Source organism: Platichthys flesus, chromosome 16 (assembly GCF_949316205.1).
Source record: "Platichthys flesus chromosome 16, fPlaFle2.1, whole genome shotgun sequence".
NCBI classification, from domain to species: domain Eukaryota; kingdom Metazoa; phylum Chordata; class Actinopteri; order Pleuronectiformes; family Pleuronectidae; genus Platichthys; species Platichthys flesus.
This window is the reverse complement of record NC_084960.1, coordinates 18,446,751-18,466,416: the sequence shown is the minus strand read 5'-3', so window position 1 is coordinate 18,466,416 and position 19,666 is coordinate 18,446,751. Positions and strand designations below refer to the sequence as shown.

Genomic DNA, 19,666 nt, shown 5'->3' with positions numbered 1-19,666 from the left:
TGCTGACTGGCTTTCCTGACCATGGTGTCTGTGTGGAGTAACCAGGAGAGGTCCTCAGTGATGTGCACTCAGAGGAATCAGAAGCTGCTCACCCTCTCTATATCAGCATAGTCAATGAGGCTGGAGGGGTGTCTACTTACTATCCTACTAGTGCTTATACTTTATTATTATATTTAAATTAAAAGACAGATAAAAGGGATTAAATGGTAATATGATAACTTTTGTGCACACCATGCATGTTTGTGTGTTACAAGCAGAATACCACAATCCTGCCTCTGGAATGGGGGCCTGTATCACTATCTTAGGGTCCAACTCAGGTTTTCTGGTGTCACAAAGGAGTCTCACTTTTAATCTGTTTAGGAGATAATCTTTGCTGCAGCAATGAAACAGAGCAGCACACACACACACACAGACACACAAACACACACACACACACACACACAAACACATCTAATAAATGAAAGCAACTCATCCCAGATCTTTACATACAACATAAATGACCCAGTGATCTACCTGCTAGTGCAGATGATTAGTGCAGATGACACTGTCATTCGGATGAGCAGCGTCTTCTCACTAATTCAAGATGAGGAGTTGTCTTGTGAGACATCTTGGTCATAATAATCAAACAACCAGGGTTATATGCACATAGCCTTAAGTCCTTTTACACAATATTGTAGTCTTCCTCTGACCAGAAGGTCGGCAGTTGGATTCCAGTCTTTCCCATCCACAAGTGTCCTTGGGCCAGATGCTGAACCTCAAACTGCCTCTCTGGGAAAACAAAAAAAGGGCTGCTAATAGATGTAATGGATGAATGTGTGTGTGGATGGGTGAATGGAAAACTCTACTGATAGAGAAGCACTATATGAAGAAAAACATTTATCATTTACTAGTGCAATACAACCCTACGAGACCTCTGAGATCCCTGGGGAGTGGTCTGCTGTTGGAACAACATCTAAAAAAGGAGAAGCAGCTTTTAGTCACTTTACTCCTTCAATTCATTTCTAATTTTTATACAGATTCTATCCTATTCATTTATTTTAATCTCTTTCCCATTTTTTGGGGGATTTCTTTTATCTCTGTGTTATTTTTAATGTTCCTGTGAGAGTGGGAGAGTAATGAATTTTCCTCATCCTGAAAAAGCTCTTAGGTTATTCAAACCCATAGGGGAGGGGCTCTGTTCTAAACATGGATGAAAACCTTCCCCTGCTTTAGAATTCCAATTGTAGAGTGCAGTAATAAATTCAGAGTTAAACACATGTCAGTGGCTTTTGTTTCCTTCAATTTCTTTGCAACAAAGGTCGCTCAAATCAAACGACAAGACTTTAGTGCTGTGCTGTTCACGTGGTCTTGTCTGGAATCAGTTCCATGATATGGTTGCTGACACAATATCAACACATGTACTTCTGTTCATTTGATTCAACATGAAATATGAAGGAGCAAAAGTTTGCATGTATGTGGGAAGCAGCCTACGCATCTGGCAGACCCCATTTAATGCGTACGCAAGTCACTGTTTAATATTATGTAATTTAGACCCGTTCTTTCATTTTAAAGCATGAAACTGCATACAGGAAGTACTTGTAAAATTACATATATTTGTGTTTTACAGCGACTATGGTTAAAAATAATTAACATGGTGCTATGTGAGTATGAGAGTATTCACTTAATTCTACAGTGAGGTGTAAGTTCATGTCACCTTTTGTTTACAGGGATATACCTGGGACCTGCATCACTAACCCCAGTGACAGATGGACAATAGATCTGAAGTACTGCCTTGGAAGTGAAAGTGAAAATAACTGTAAATGAAAACTAGACAGAGCCTGTAATAGAGATATTTTGGCTTCATCTTGTGTCATCCATATACGCCTTAAGTCCATCATTGCATTGTTGCACTGTCACTGATGATATGTAAGCCACCTCCCAAGCTTATGTAAAGACTGTACAATATAATATATTCAAGTAACCCTAACCCTATTAAAACAAATTATTGCTCATTGCAGGGTAAAGTTTCCTCACATTGCAACACTCTCTTTATCCGAACATGCCATATAGTTCATGTGAAGCCTGCGGCTGTTGTCTTGGATTCAAATGTTGTAGAAAAGTCTTACAAATATGTGGCCCTCAAAAACACATTCAAAGGGTCAGGTTTCAAACACAGGAGAGGATGATGGCTGCGTGCCTAATCTGGGAAAAACAATTCCCACCCGGATGGCAGGAAGCACGGCGGGTCAAGAGCAGGCCGATTAGCCCTGACATCCTTTCCTGAGTGACCTGGTGGGACCTGGAAGAAACAACAACAGGGGACCTATCCATTGTTGGTCCTGTAGTCTTTACATCCAGCTTCAGTGCTAGCACATGTAGGTAAGGAAGGGACAGATATTCAGCTAAAAATGTACAGCTGATTACAGTATCTTGCTATAGGTGGATTCAGATATATTCCTATGTCACAGTTGAAGTGTGGCTCTAAGCCCTTAGTACAGTTAGTAGTATTTACTCTGGATTCAAATGTGGTCTCAGTGCAGCCAAATTTGGTCTTTTCCTTCAAATTTAGGATCTAGGACTGGACCAGTTCGATGGAATGATTCAGTTGTCAACCCCATACTCCTTGAAATTGGCCATTACTAGCACAACACACCTGACGGTACAACTCAACCGTCATTGGTTTGTGACAAGTTATTCAACATAAAGAAAACATTAAATAATATGCATCAATTACAAAGTATCAATTATAAATACATGTTAGCTGAGTCGTGAATTACAAAAGATCTGGTAAATTTGAAAGAAAATAATGTTAAAATATATCAACTTTAAAGGGCGGAGTCTAGATAGGGGGGTCATAAGCTCACCTGCATGAGAGAGAGAGAGAGAGAGAGAGAGAGAGAGAGAGAGAGAGAAAGATAGCATGAGGCAAGCTTTAGTTTGGTTTGATTTGATTCTTCATGTTTGGTGAGGGACTAAGACTTGGAGATACTAAAATACATCATTAGAGGAGCCAATAGCTGTTTTCCCTATCCTATTATGCCTTTATCTATTTAATGGACCCTAGTTGGAATATATATATATATATTCTCATAACTCCACCGAAGCCTTCCAAGTGCTATAGGTTGTCTGGCCCCACACTGTTCAATCATGGGAATTTGTTCATTAAATTCAGAATATGATTTTTTTTGTTATTGTGCAACTAGCCCTGAACCCCCTCTGCAATGCTTATAATGCTCATAAATATAGGATTTCTTACAGGGCTTTGATTTATTGCAGTATTAGCATTAGTTTCTGCTATAGGTTGTAGTTTGTCCTGAAGCAAGGGCAGAGGCAGAGACTGGTGTACGAAATCTATTTTGCTTTCAGAAACAGTTTCCAAAGGGAGTTATTATTGTGCTTTGGTAAATAATTAATATTCTGCCGGCTGACCTTGGAACTCTATGAAGTCTAAAATGCCTGACACAAAAGTTGAGTTAAAGTTACTTGGAGGGATGTTTTGTGTTGCTCTTCAGTTCAGGCTGTGTTATTTAGCTGTTGTAGAGTAGGCCCATTATTTTCACAATAACCTGGCAGTTTACTGATTAATTAATTTACTAATCTGTAATATCTGTCAAATTTGAGTCCTACACAAATCAAAATAAATGAAAAACCAATGGAAGAGAAGTAGAAACATATTCTCAAGACAAGAAATGTGAAAAAATGGTCTACCTTAACTTAAGTTCTTCATGTTTGTCCAGCTTAGAATATTTACATCTGTTGATTTATTCCAAATCTCCACAACTCAAATTGATTACAGTAAATGTAATGTTGTTATTTTACTCCAAGTCAAACAGAATGTGTCTGAGGTGCAGACCTGTCATGGTGTGCAAGTTTAAGATGACCATGTATCTCTTTTCATATGGGGAAAAGTTGAATTTCTAGGGGATTTGCAATGCATGTTGTTATGTGAATATAACCCCCTGATTCTAGATAACTAAATTTTATTTAGAAATCTAGTCAACTGAGGCCATAATATTTTTTTTTAAAATTTTGTTGAAGCAAAGGACTGAAAAGAATTGTTGACTCAATTTCTATTTTTACAATGCTGATGATTTCATTTCTAGAGCAACTTGCAAATGTTTGGGTTTTTCAATGATGGGGACACAGGGGCCATGTTCTCTGTAATATTAGAGGGAGTGAAGATAAAGAGGAGTATGATCTTACTAATGACAAAGATTTTTAAAGTCTGACACTGCTTTCAAAATGTAAATTACAATTAACATCCTGAAACATTCAGGCACAAAACTATTATAAATAAAAGATTTGGAAGTGTCCACCTGACTGACATGAATGACATACACTCAAAACAAATGTTTTGGCTGTTAGAGCAAACAGGGAAAAATCTGATAATAGTCTACGCCGTGGTAACTGTTGTTTTCATAACAAGACGAGAAACAATGCAGTGAAGATGCACAGCAAGTTTCCATCCAGAATATTTTATTCAAAATACACATCAGTGTGAAAAAGTGCATGACTGGAAATCTGCCACTGAGGCAGTTTCTTATGGACTGAGGGTTTGGAAGTCCTGAAACAAACTTTCAGGCATTATATGGCAATGACGTTGTATCAATTTGCTTTTTGTCTTTGTTAGTCTTCTTGTTTTTTTTTGTCGTTTTTGTGAAGCACTAAAAGGTGCTGTATAACTAAAGTTATTATTTGTATTTATTATTATGACTATCTAAAGCTAAAGAGTTCAGTCTTTTAATTAACTAATCAAAGTTTAGTCAGAAGCAACCTGATCAGCATAACACTAAGAAAACATGATTCACAATATATTGCACTTTTTTGCCAACTTTTTTCCGATCATCTGTTTTGAGTGATTTGGAAACTGCTCTCAATTCAAGTGAAAAAGGAGACGGCTCTTGCTTGTGTGTTTGGTTAGATGTCTACGTGTACCTCGACCGCATGAAGCACTTTTTCATGCGTGATCATGTTCATATTTATAGAGTTTATTTTCTGTTTCATTCACATTGTCGCTATAATTACCAAACGATTAAGTAACGTGCGTAAAACAGTCATGTGGAATGGGGGAGCTGAGGTTGGATGCAACAGCAGTCACATAACTGTTCGCTCCAAGGAAGAGGGAGGGTCAGGGATTGTGGAATCCGTGCTGGGTGGGAGGAAGATGTTGAGGGTCGCGCCTCTCTTCTGTAAACCCTTTGGACTGCTCGCCGTTACCAGGAACACACACTTCTCTGCGCGGCTCTGTCTCCTTGAGACCGTGCGTAAACTTAGAGTGGAAAATGAACTCTGTAGTGAAGTGTGCGCTCGTCTTCTTTGTGCTCGTCTCTATCGTTCTTAACATCGTTCTGATTGGCATTCCCGCCAGCAGGGCACCCAAATGTGCCACTCAGCGCGTCCAACCGCTGCGGGGAAAGCACGACGACCACAGCCTTGTGTTCGCGGACCTCACCCAGGAGGAGTACTCTCAGGTCCAGCAGTACATGCTCCGTCAGAAAGACTTGGACATATCCACCCACCAACTCACCAAACCATCTGACAATTATCTGTTCTTAATAGACCTCTCCTTGCCAAAGAAAGCTGACGCGCTGGCTTACTTAGATGGCAACGGTTCCAAGCCAGTGAGGGAGGCGACAGTGGTCGTGTTCCACGGGGCCCAGGGCTACATCAAGGAGTACCTTGTGTGGCCTCTTCCTAACCCGAAAAAACACAGAGATGTCACCACAGACAGGTATAAGGACCGGCTGCCCATCAATGCGCGCACGGTCACTATCGGGGAATACGGTTTGCTTTTCCAGTTTTTGGAGGACAAAGTTTTTTCCCACCTGAAGAAGCTCCTGAAAGAGAGTTTCAACGCTAGCGGCAAGACGCTTAACGCGTTTGAGCAGATGCCCCGCGGAGTCCGGTCCGGGGACAGACAGACCTGGATCGCCTTCCACAGGGATTTTAGCAGCATGTACATCCAGCCGGTGGGCTTCGAGGTGCTGGTTGACCACAAGAGCGTCAACGCGTCCTACTGGGCGGTCAATCGGCTGCTTTATAACGGTGTATACTTTGACACTGTGGCAGATCTTCAAAAGAAATATGACAGTGGCTTGGTCAAGAAGATAGTATACAAGGAGTCCACTGATTATGGCTCTCTGAAACCCAGGACCAAGCCTCTGCAAGTGGCCCCGCAGCAGTTTTACATGGAGGGGAAGCGCTTCAGTGTGAACCACAACCAGGTCCTGTACCTGGACTGGAGCTTCGCCTTCGGGTTGAGCTCTCTCACGGGTATGAGGGTGTTTGATGTTCGGTTCAAGGGTGAGAGGATAGCCTACGAGCTGAGCGTTCAAGAGGCCATGTCGGTGTATGGCTCCGTGACACCCGGGATGATGCTTACCAAGTTTTTTGATTCAAGCATCGGTATAGGGCGCTTCGCGCACGAACTGGTCCGTGGCGTTGACTGTCCCTACGCGGCCACCTACGTTGACACATATCGCTACATCGATGTCCCAGTCCCCGTCAGATTCAGGAATTCGATCTGCATCTTTGAGCACAACATGGGTCAGCCCCTGCGCAGGCACTTCGCGGACTTTTTTCACAACAGTTATGGAGGGATGGTGAACAGCGCCTTAGTGTTCAGAACGATCACAGCTATAGGAAACTACGACTACATGTGGGATTTCATCTTCTACCAGAGCGGAGCAGTGGAGGCCAAGGTGCACGCCACTGGCTACATCTCCTCCTCTTACCTGGTGAATGGCAGTCTGAAACACGGGCACCAGGTGGCGGAAAATGTCCTGGGAAACATCCACACCCACTTCATCAACTTCAAAGTGGACTTGGATTTATTGGGTGAGAGGCAGTATCCAGGGCCGGCCCTAGCATTTATGGGGTCCTTAGTATAATTTGATTTGAGGGACCCCTTCACCTTGGTGCTACATCATTTTCACATAATATTGTGTTCTGCATGATTACAATTGACGTTATATATTAATTAATTAACTCAAGCCTGCTTATTGGACATTTGAAACGCTATAGTTTGCTAATGCTTAGAGCCATCTTATGTAGCACCACATTTAAACCTGCTTAACGGTACAGGGTGGTATAAACAGTATAAAGCTGGTCAAAGAGAAAAGGCAGATATTATTTGACCATAATGTTTGATTAAGAAAAATAAAAAGATTGATATATCCATCGTGGCCATCGTGGCCATGCAACGCCTTGACCTGGGTTCGGCCATGGCCAGGATGATAGAGTCACTGAATTTAAGGCGGCTTATATGATCCTTGTATGTATCAGCTTCTCTTTTTGACAGCCACTCACCTAAAAGCTCTCCTGCTCCTATAGAGTAAAGACTAGATGCTCCGTTGTTATCAGAAGCTGATGTTATAACCTATACAGGCAAGCAATCCGTTGGATTTCCAACCTGGGATTAACCACTATAAATACCAGAGCCTGGCTCTGTGTCCATTTTCTTTTTGAGGTGAAACGGATGCAGGAACAGATTTTATCAATGTATCATATGCAGACTGCAAAGGGACTTTGAAATGCTCCATAGAGCTTGACATGAGGAGAACTTCCGAGTTGGCAATAATTATTTTTGGGTGTATCAATATACATAGTCATTCAGTGCTTGTAGACAGAAAAATATTGACTAGTATAGCTTTGGATTCATTTAAAAATGGAACAGAATTTAAAAGAAATTAGCCCGTCACAAACCAAACAACTGAATTCAAACATTTTTGCATTGTTCCTCTGCAGGAGTGAAGAATGTATTCCAGACCAAAGACATGGAGTTTGTTAACGTGTCTCTGCCATGGATGCCTCATCACTATGCTATGGTCCCTCAGCTGGTGGAGAATCAACTCAAAACAGAGAAGGTTTGCTTTTATCTTTATTCACTTCCTGTGTTTTTAACTTGGGTTTTAAAGAGCAGGAGTTAAGCCTGAAACATGCTTCTGCGTTTTCACGGGCCCGTAAGCGCAAGAGCCCTTCCGGGTCCCTTACGTGCTTATGTATCCCTCCTTACGTGCTGACGGGTGTCGACCCCCTTTTCTAAAATTTACAGCAAAGTTCCGCAAGCTCACTCAGCCCGCAAGGCTGTGATTGGTCTGCTCTACATCCCTTCTGGAGCTGCATTTCCGGTTTCATGCCCCCATAATACCGGCAGAAATCACGGAAGATTTAGAAGAACGAATATGGACCAAATAGAAGAGCACTTGGCAGAAGATATCCGATAGTATGATCACTTGTATAACCTGTCACTGACTGGCGGATTTGTCCGTCAGAAAAAGGCTACGAGGAGCCGCAGTGGCTATGTAAATAAACAATCGACGAAGAAGAAAGAAGGCGTCTCTAAGGTCATCTTCGACAGAAAGCATTACTCCGCCTAGTGTTCTGGCGCGGAATTGCTTTGTAAGACGCGCAACGGTTGGGGAAGCATGAATGAAAACCAGTCTTGCGCCACAGCGGCGTGAAAAGACGCAGACGCAGTCGCAGAAGCGTGTTTCAGGCTTTAGGAGTAACAGTCTGCAACCAAGGTCTAATAAGAAATTCATCCTCAGACTATGGGGCGGATTGTGGGGGGGGGGGGGGGGGGCTGTCAGGCCAACTGGAATTTGTCCCAGAGGGCCTCTCTGACCTCATAACCAATACACCACTGGTGTTGAGAGTCTCAGTGTTATTTTGTGATAAAGGATGCATGCATGTTTGGGAAACATTATTGAATTGTGATCGATTTCTTCCCTTATTCTTCAGTGCCATTTCCTACTAAACTGAAGGGGTTCATTTCAGAAATAATTAGTTTTTGGAAAATGTGTTATTTTACCCTTAAAAACATATTAAAATGGCTATAGCTGCTTTCAGATATGGATTTGGATATGCATTGAACTCAAGCTATTCCAGCCCCCTAGTTGAAACTCCAGAGAAAGTCTTAATGAGCCCATGTAACAAGAAAACAGGACGTCCTCTGCAGGATTCACCGCGTTTGTGTTGATGATGTTTCTGACACAAGACAGAGGAGGAATACAAAAAGAAAAAGTGGTGCGACATACACTGACAATTATATTAGACAAATATGAGTTGGTGGAAGGAAACAAATGTGTGTAATACTAATACTCAGTTCAGCACAAAGACATGATCACAAATCTATAGAATCTGTATCAGCAGAATGGTCATCATCATGGGATAGGAAATCCTTGTGATCACTGAACACTCTTTTCTTCCTCATCCTTCCATTCATGCCCTCCCTTTTCTTTGTTATCACTTATTACTTTATCGATTTTATTACTTTGTTATGTGCTATTTTTGTGGCAGCACCAAAGCAACTCATAAATTGTGACCATGGGAATAATGTCCACTGTGACCCTTCCACAGGATGCAGCCCTGCGCTACAACACCAAGACTCCTCGCTACCTCCATATCGCCAGTGACAAGTTGAACCGCTGGGGTCACCAGCGTTCCTACAGGCTGCAGGTGTACAGCTTTACAGGTGACCCCCTTCCAGAGAGCGAGGCTGAGGAGAAAGCCATGTCCTGGGCCAGGTGAGACTGGACAGCTGCAGAGTAACCCTCTCATCCCTAAATGTTCATGACTGAAAACATGTCATTGTCCCATGATTAAAAGTTAAGTCAGATACAAGATACCAATGGGGCTATGACATATGAACCCCAGCAGCATCAATTTGCATTGGTTTAAATTTGCTATATTCACTATGCTATTGAAAGATCACAGTCAGTACTTGGTCTGGGAAGTAACAATTATAGGATGAGCCCCCCTGTGGAGAGGGAAAGCTTGGAGACAGAGGGTGTGTCTGTGTTTCAATGTTGACCTATTTTCAAAGCACGAAGCACTGATATTCGTGAGGATTGGATATAAGGACTGTGTGTTAGAAACTTCTTCTGTTTATTCTGCTTCCAGCTTTGCTCCATGCGTGTCTGTTAAAAGACACCCTGATTACTCTTCCCGATGCTACAGATAAAAACTAACAACAATCTATTTAAGCAGCAATGCCAGTAAAATCCACCAAATTTCTACAATAACTTTGTGGGAATCAGACTGGGGCTTATGCTTGTGATTAAACAGACATTTTATAAACAACATTATTAATCAGGATCAACAGATGAATATTCTACTCTGTGCTGTCAGTGAATACGTATACTGTAGTTTTATCACAAAAGCAGTCAAAAAAATCAGTAACCATACCAAAGTGACCAGTAAACATGTTTGCTGTTTTATGCTTTAGTTCCATCCCATGCATTCTCAGTATGGTCAGACAATGCTGACGCCATTAGTGCAATGTAAGGAAATTCAGTTTGCTGTGGTCCTGTAGTCACCACTTTATCTGCACCTCCTCTGTCTGTCTCCAGGTATAAGGTTGCCATTACAAAGCATAAGGACTCCGAGCAGACCAGCAGCAGTCTGTACAATCAAAATAACGTCTGGTCTCCAGCTGTTGACTTCAGCAAGTACATTGCAGACAACGAAAGTATTGAAAATGAGGTATATTTTCTATGGAATCTATAAGTAAAACTAATAACATAATACAATTTTTTTTAACCTTAAATCAGACAACATAGCTAAAGGAATTTGTGTGATGTGTATGTGTCCGTAGGACCTGGTTGCCTGGGTGACTGCCGGTTTCCTCCATATACCACATTCAGAGGACATCCCCAATACGGTAACTGTGGGTAACGGGGGTGGGGTCCTGCTGCGGCCTCACAACTACTTTGATGAGGATCCATCCATAGACTCTCCTGATGGAGTGTACTTTGAGCCTACCACAGAGACTAGCTGTGACAACAACAGGATGGCCTGCCTTGCTAAAGAGCCCTGCAGCCCCGTGCTAGAGCCCTTCACTTACCATGGTTTTGATGGAGTCATGAAGTTTGAGGAACCGGTGTAATTCATTGACCACTGCTAGGTAATTAGCTTCCCAGACTTCGGGATTTCAGAGATGGGCTGATTTAGTAATCTATGCATAAAGACGTATGTGCCAGTTTGAACATGATTATAGAGGCAAATTGGGAGGGTTCATTGTCAGTGCTGCATGTGTTTTAAAGCTGCACTGTAGACAAGTGAATGAGTAAAGGAATATTTTTGTTATTTTGGAGAATATGTTAATGAGCTTTTTTTTCTGGCTGTGAGATTATTGATACAACACTAATACCTGTATGTCAGACCTAGAATGGGGATGTGGTTGGCCTAGCTTAGCATTAAGACTGGAAGCAGGAGGAAACAGCAAGCCTTGCTCTGTCCAAACCTTTTCAGATGCCCATAAAAGGACGGGGATAAACATAAAACTTCAGAAAATTGAATAAACCAGAAATATTTGTTACAAAGTCATGATTTTGTTGAGTGTCTAACTATCCCTCACAGTGAGGGAGCATCTGCCAATCAGTTTGATTGGCAGATGCAGAATGCTGTAGACGGGCCGGAGTGTAAGGTTTGACGATATCCTGGATGTAGACTGGACCCGATCTATTCTCAGCACGGTATGCAAGTACTAGTGTTTTGAAATGGCATCCACTGGTAACCATTGAAGTGAACGGAGGAACAAAGTAGTATGAGTGAATTTAGGTTGGTTAAAGACAAGTCGAGCTGTTGCATCCTGGATAAGGCGCAGAGGTCGGATGGCACTAGCCGGTAGACCTGTCAGGAGGGAGTTGCAATAATAATGCATAAGAAGTATCATGTTTACAAACTTTTCTATGCATTTTACTGCTTTAAGTGTGACATTCATTATGGCTGGCTTTCTTAAGTGCTGGTTACAATATAGCATTATGCAGACCTGGACTGAGCTCTGGATAATATCCAGAAACTATCCAAAGAGGCTGTATGTGAGAATGCAATAGAAGCCTCCAGATATTCTCCAGTTTTTCTAGCAATTGGTGATAAGCTGGTGTGATTGAAAATCTCCTGTTGTATTTTTCATATGTGAAGGGAAAACCACATGATCTGCACATTGTTTATAGTCCATGTATAAAAATGGCTTATTTGTCATATTATACTTCACTGGAGTAAGAGCTAGAAAATAGTGCAGTTCCATTTACCTCATCAAGAAACAGGTTTTGAATTGAGTCATTGCACCAAAATCAGAAAGTCCCGCTTTATGCTGTATGTTTGTTTATAACTGACCATTGCATTGCTCATTGAGCTTTAGAGGTGCTGTCGGTGTATTTGAAGTTTGAACAGAAGCAGACTCCCCTGCGTCCTTTCTTTATTCTGAGCTAGGCTAACCAGGTTCTGACTCCAGCGCTGTACTCAAATACCTGATATCTATATAGATATTTCCTCTTACTGTTGCAGCTAAAATAAGTGCCTTTTAAATAAAATGGGTAGGTGATTGATAAATTCATTGCCCAAAGTCAGAGAAGAGTTGTATAGCTCTTATTAAATGCACATGCAATACCAAAAGTAGGATTTAAAGTTTACAACTGAAAGAAAGAAAAAACTTGTTGAAGCACTGTCTGAGAAAGTTGATAGTTGTGGGCTACTGAATTCCGACAGAGAGTTGGAAGACAACCCTGATCCTGGGCAATAGTTTGAAAAAAGAATGTGACTGTCTGGTTACAATCAGGATGAACAAAACATGCATGTAGTTCTAACGTGTCATGGCTGACAAGAATCATGGAGACTGCAAAGAAAACAATGGTGCTACGTCTTACGTTCTTCAAGAGAGATAAAAGGTATTTTTTATAGCTTAACTAAAAGTCAAGTTGTATAAAAGAATGACAGGGCTGGTAAGAAAGAAATGGCTTTGTGCTTCACTGACCCAGTATAGCATCTACATCCTCCATAAACCTACACACCGGACCATTCATTGTATGTTATTTTTCAAATAGATGTAGTCCTAAAGCCCATAGCTTCTGCAGTTAGTGTTACACCTCTCCACTTGATATCTCCACTGATCTCATAACCTCTTTTGAAGTGACAGTGTAGTGGTTAACTAAAGTGTATACATTCTAAACTGACACTGTGCACTTAAATGGCTCCAGGCTGTGACTACTGAACAACTGACTGTGACTGATTTTTTCACTTGGTCTGTTTTTCTACTGTTATCTGGATTATTGTAGTGTTGTTGTATATTCTCAAAATAAAGGGCTATTTGTACTTTTTTTATTTTATTTTCTCTTTTAATATCAGTGTTTGAATCCAGTGTTCCATTGAATGAATGTAGGGCCACAAAATGACTTTCAGAATGTGAAAATACAAACACATATGCACACACACACACACACACACACACACACACACACACACACACACACACACTTCCTCATGGTTTTGAAACCACTTGAAAATTGAAACCAGACCAGTGAAATTCCTCTCTCCCTCACAGACACACATAAACACACACACACACACACACACACACACACACACACACACACAGACACACACACACACACACACACAAAGTAAGAAATACCTTGACCTCTTTTCTCAGTCCATGGACTTCATGGGAACAGAATCAGCGGATGTGATATGAGTGCATGTGAGGTTCAGCGATTACTTGTGTGTGTGTGTGTGTGTGTGTGTGTAAGTGTGGGGGTTTCTGTTAAAGGCTTTCAATTTCCTCTGTGACATATATAAAAGCAATGACAGGATATGAACCACAACTGTGCCTCAAAGATAAAGTAAAGCCAACTTGACATGGTCTTATCAGTGTCTGCACAGATAACTTGATTTTTAAAAGTAACTTAGTTACTTTACAAGTTACTCGTTTTAAAAGTAACTAAGTTAGATTACAAGTTACTTTATTGGTTACATTCAGCACCTGCCGACAACACCCCCGCCGCCTCAACATAAAAATGACAACCGTTTTTGGCAACACTCACTTTATTAGAAACCGCCGGAGGCGAACGGTGGGTTCCCCCAGCGGGCGCCGTAGGTGAGGTGATCCGCGAGACGGGACCGACACGCTTCAACAGTCGCCGCCGCCGACCGTCTTACCCGGTCCCCTCCAACCGGTGCCCGCCTTCCGCACCGCCGACGGATACCGTCCCGCGATCCAAGAGAAGGAAAGCCCCGGCACCGCGGATGAGGACCCCCCCCCCCCCCCCAACAAAAAAATTCGAGGCGTAATGCCCACCGAGCCTCTGGCGGTGTGGAGAGGAGGGCGACAGGGCGACTGCTCCTCCAGCCGCGGGACGTGCCCAGCGGTTTAACCACAAACACCAAAATAGTAACGCAAAGTGACTTGGACAAGTAACTTAAATCTGATTACTGGTTTGGAAATAGTAACGCGTTAGATTACTCGTTACTGAAAAAAGTCGTCAGATTAGATTAACGCTGCTAAGTAACGCGTTACTGACATCACTGGGTCTTACACAGAGAGACAAAACTTAGATGCGTGGCGGCAGTGGATACCAATATTATTTGGTCGGTAGATATTTTTTAGCTCTGTCTCTTTGGGTTTTCTTCTGGTACTCCAGCTTCCTCGCACTATTCAAAGACAAACATTTTAGATCAATTGGAGAATCTTCATTGAGTGTGGGTGTGAGAGTGGGGAAACAAGTGGGGTCCAGCAGGTCAGTCATGTCAGGGATAGAAGACTGGAGGACAGCAGGTAGGTGAGTTGTGGAGACATTGAGAGTGTACTTAAAAATGAATGGTGGTTTGTGTAAACTTTTTTAAGTGAATCAGGGTATAAGACTATAAGGCTGATGCTCTATTCACTTTCAATTGAACTAATGTTGCACAATGTTCATTCTTTTATTGCGGGTCATTTTTTACTTGGTTTTAACACTTGTTTAAGTTTGTCTGCTTATGTAGATGATCTTTTTTTTATTAAAAAACTAAGAAGATGTTACCAGGTTAGAATTTTTTTTTTGAAACCTTTAGAAACATCCCAGCTTCTAAAGTGAACTGGCCCGATAGGCGTTGGCATTTGGGAGTTGGTATATAGGTCTAACTCTGCTGCCAGGAGGGCTAAACTCGAAGAGGGGAGGCCTAAAGTACCTGGGGTTTAATTTATTAGAACATGACATTGTAAAGGAGAACATGGAGGGAGTTGTGGAGAAGGTGGAGGGGAGGTTGGCCAAGTGGAAGTGGCTGTTACCTAAAATGTCCTACAGAGGAAGAGTCCTGATAATCATCAGCATAACATCAATGCAGGTCTGCTACAGAAAGTGCAGTCCATTATGGTAAATTTCCTCTGGGACACCGGGTACCACAGAGGGAACTCTTTCTGCCAAAAGAAAAGGGGGGGCAGCGGTTAGTGCACCTGGGGAACAGAGCAGCAGCTTTCAGGCTACAGTAAATCCAGATATACCTTACAAGGAATGATGACATGGTCTGGAAACCAGAAAAAAGCATAATTTTAAGGGGGGCAATAGGTCTGGCTTTAACGAACTGTGATTATATCAATTTGTGTGACTTGCCTCTATTTTATGGGGGACTGTTTAGAGCATGGACTCTTTTTAAATGGAACAGATTTGAGCCTGCAGGTTTACTGTTTTGGCACCTGGAAGAGCCTCTGATCCAAAGGGCCCGGCTGGATCTTCAGGACAACAGCAGACCTGGTCTCACCCAGCGTTTAAGTTCAGCCAGACATCAGAGACATTTTAGACGCATGGAGTAAAAGACTGAGCAACGAGAAACTAGAATCGCTACAGGATTATTGTGCAGGAGCAGAGACACCTGATGAAGGAGATCTATTCTCCGAATTGGGAATATAATTCGACTAGACAGGACTAACAGGACCTTTGCTGGTGCGTAAAAATGCTGCAGTTTCAGCTCTGCACATGATAAATGAAAACAAACTCTGTATAAACATTGTGTTCAAGCTAGAAACTGAGTGAATTATCATTTTTCTGTGAAATATCCCTTTAAGCATTTATTAAGACTTAGAAAAAAATAAGTTGAAGGACTTGGATTTGACTTGGATTTGGTAATCCTACTTGGGACTTACTTGATACTAAGTTTAAGATTAAGATGCATTTATTAGTCCCAAACACATGCACAGACATGCAAAGGCACACTCATGCAGGTAGGGAAATTTAACCTCTGCTTTTGACCCATCTGGTGCAGGACACACAGAGCAGTGAGCGACCACATTCGACACTCAGGGAGCAGATGATGGGGGAGTAAGGTGCCTTGCTCAGGGGCACTAGACAGGGTAGGAAGACTCTTGGATTTTTGGACAGATCAATCCAGGTTCGTCTTTTGTTGTCTCTCCGTGGAGTTGAACCACAAACGAACCAGAGACCTTCTCGTCCCATAGTCCAAGTTTCTGTCACTAGACCACCGCCTCTTGTATTAAGTATACAATATGTAACCAATGTTGTATATTTTCATTCATATAAGATATTATTTAATAATTTCTGTATTCTGCAGACACTACTCTTCATTTTCCAAAACTTACTGTCAAAATGTTAAATGTGGAGAAACTGAGCAGAATTAAAGACAACTCCACATTTTACAAACAGCGTTCCGTATTTATGAAACAACTGCAAAAATGTACATTTCATTTAAGAAATCTCTGTTCATACTCGATGTGTGTGTGGCTTTTACAGAAAGTTGGTAAAATCATCAGTTTTGATGCATTGTCTGTTAATCTCTATTTTATACAAATCATTCTATTGTTATTGTCCATTTTGAAAACACTATTTAAACACTGTCAGTGTACATCCACATAAACTAACTGGAGTGGGAGGTTATACAACCTGGAGTCGTGCCTGGACCCAGGGTGGAAATGTTTGTTAGAGCTTCTTTAATTCATAAAAAAACACTCAAACATCCTGAGGCTGTTTACAATACGCAGGCCAACATGAGAACCAGGCCTCGCAGGAGCGAGGAGCGAGATCCCAGAAGATTAACGATTTACATAGCTGGAACCTCCTTGAAGGATTACAAAGTCATCTCATAAACTTTACGATATTCATCACTCCTTGGTTCCACAAAATGTCTATACATGGAAACAGTTATCCACTCTGGTTACTAAGTGGGCGCCAGATTGTGGATGAGACACAGAATACAAAACAAGTGCAGAGCAACAGCTGAAGGCTTATAGAAATCAATTATTATGTTTTTGGAGTAGCAAAAGCCTTTGAATGCGCCAGTTAAATTTACCCTGTACAACGTCTGAATACAGAAACAGAACTTACACAGGACAGAGCACATGACGGCACCATTCATTTTTGTTGTTGTCTCCATTCAAAGTCATAATGGATTTTTTTGAAATGGGTCTTGACAGGGCGACTTCACCATAGTAACCAAAACAAATAAAAGCAACTACACAAGTCTTTAACTGCCTGTCAGGGATCTGGGTCTAACTCAAAAATGTGCTGATTGTGAAAGATGGATCTCAGCCCAGCAGATAAGTAGGTCAGTGAAGGATCCACTACAGCTGCTCCTTCTGATGACCAAACACTTGGACTAAACAGCAGGCTACATTAACTTTTGTTACTTTGCAACTAACCTTGTGTTAGAATGTGTGTCAGTGTGTATGAATTATACCCGTAATGCTTGCAACTGCTGCAATGGTTATGGTAAAAGTGAGGTCAGATGCAGTTCACTTGTTGGTCAGCCAGTTCTCAGTTTACTTCTGTCTTTCTTCAGCTCAGCAGTGTGAGATGAGAAAAACTGATAACAACTGGCCGTGCAACAGGGGTGAAATTCTTCCCTTCATGTTACTGCAAACCCATTGATGATCTTGTGTCCATCTCAACTAGTGTAGTACTCTGATATGTCCTTATGCGGGTTATAGCTAATGCTATAACCCGGTGTAATAGGTGAACCCAGTGTAATAGCTGGGTTCACCTGACTGATGGGGTCCCCTTGCAAGTTCCTGTAAATCAATTGAATATGTTCTACACGTAGAATGTAGCGACAGTTATCTGCCCTTTTGAAATTTTAGAGACAGACACATAGACAGACACATACACAGACACCGAAGTGTGATTACAGTTACTGTTTTTTTTCGATTGCATAAACACTAAAATCAAAAGTTTACACAATTATCAAAACCTTACACTGAAGGAGCAAAACATAGGCCCAGAGCACAATGTCAGCTTCAGAGTTTTGCAAAACACTAAACACACTTGTTCACATTAGACACAGAAGTATATCAAGATGTCACTTCCTTGCAATTCCAAAGCACTGACTGTCAAATGACCCCCCCACCCGACCCCCCTGAGGGTGAAAGGGGGAATCCACGGAGGAGGAGAAGGAGAAGGAGGAAGAGACGGAGGCCGTGCCAGAGGTAGAAGAAGAGGAAGAGGAAGACCTGAAGCAGGATGAGAACATGCTCAAAGAAGAAGAGGACCAAATTTATCAAATGAAACTTGCGCAACACTAGTTGACGATGTCGTAAACCATGGATTAACGCTTAGGGAGGCTGGACTAAGAGTTCAGCCAAATGTCAGCAGATATACTGTGGTATCTGGCATTGTAACCTGTACTGGATACATCATTTTCTGTTTGTCTGATATTTGCTTAGCTTACAATGTTATGCGCTCTACTGTAGTAGTGAGGTGTTCTGCTAATTGGGTGTCTCATTGTGATTATAGTGTGTAGAGTTTTGAAAAACCGGGCCCTGTTTGTGCTTAAGCAATTGAAAAAAAACTGTAAGAAGAAGACCTAGTGCAGACCAGTTATCGCTCTGTTATCTGTTGGGAAGAATATGCTGACCCCTAGTGTTAACCATATCAACTACAAGGAAAACGTAATGTAATACCAGCTGAATATAAATCATACCGTGAGAATCCTGCTGTTATGAGATCTTCTGAAAAAACGATGGCTGAAAGTAGATCAGACGTCATTACCTGTAGGCCTTTTTTTGACACTAAACAAGCAGTATTGAGGCATGTTATAGTTTTTTTCTTCGTATTACATGTGAGTCAACATTGACTTCAATTGTATTAATAAGCCTTGTGGTCAGTAGCTAATGAGTGAATTTTCATCTTTCGGAATCAATCCGATTTATATTTTCAATAATATACCAGGTTAGGTTTTCTTGCACAGTTTACAGCTTTAGTTCACTGAACATTTATTGTAGATCTAAGACAAATTGTAATTGCACAATGAAATATCCTTGACTGAATTAATATTGTAGAAAATTGAGTAGAAACAGAATTGGGGCTGTTCTGCGGAAATAAAGTTGACGAGTGGAGGAAAGTAAACAAGCATGTTAGCCCGATTCATAACCCCTCTTTGTGTCCTTCTATTAATGCCTTGCAATATAAGTTAAGTAAACCCTTGGCTACATTGGTGGGATCGAGCTTCCACCACCCTTCTTTGGGGAAGATAAAGAAAGTTTACCCTGCTGGGCACAACATTACGATGTCAACATGAGGCCGCTGGTGACAGGCAGCGGAGGTGACTATGAGTATGAAATTGTCAGGATTTTATCAACCCGCCTGGCCTGAGCCGTTCTCTTATGGGATAGCCTGCCAGCGGCCGTTAAGGCCAACTATTCTGCAGTAAAGGAGAAGCGGCAAGAGGCTTTTGGAAAAATACATTTTTTGGACCGCTTCAGAGAAAACCTCTCTGCTCGTCCCCATGCTCTAGGTGAGAGTTTGGAAATATATGCAGCAGAAAGTCTGCTTCTAGTTTAAGAAATTCCCAGGCTATGGGGATGTAGCTCAAAAGGAGGAGAAATTCTGAACATTTCTACATGGTCTTGTCCCAGTTCCTGAGACCAAAATGTCACAAATGGGGTGACTAACTTGGAAGAAGCTATGATTATCGCAGGTATGTG

The 19,666-nt window shown here is 41.7% G+C and overlaps 1 protein-coding gene across 1 annotated transcript; it reads left to right on the top strand.

The window, feature by feature from the left end:
- The first annotated feature begins 5,179 nt into the window (after positions 1-5,179).
- aoc2 (amine oxidase copper containing 2) lies at positions 5,180-13,079 on the top strand. Its single transcript, XM_062408789.1, has 5 exons — positions 5,180-6,816; positions 7,726-7,844; positions 9,340-9,506; positions 10,332-10,464; positions 10,577-13,079. The coding sequence occupies exons 1-5, from the start codon at positions 5,262-5,264 to the stop codon at positions 10,865-10,867; spliced, it is 2,265 nt and encodes a 754-aa protein (XP_062264773.1). The 5' UTR covers positions 5,180-5,261; the 3' UTR covers positions 10,868-13,079.
- The last annotated feature ends 6,587 nt before the right edge of the window (positions 13,080-19,666 follow it).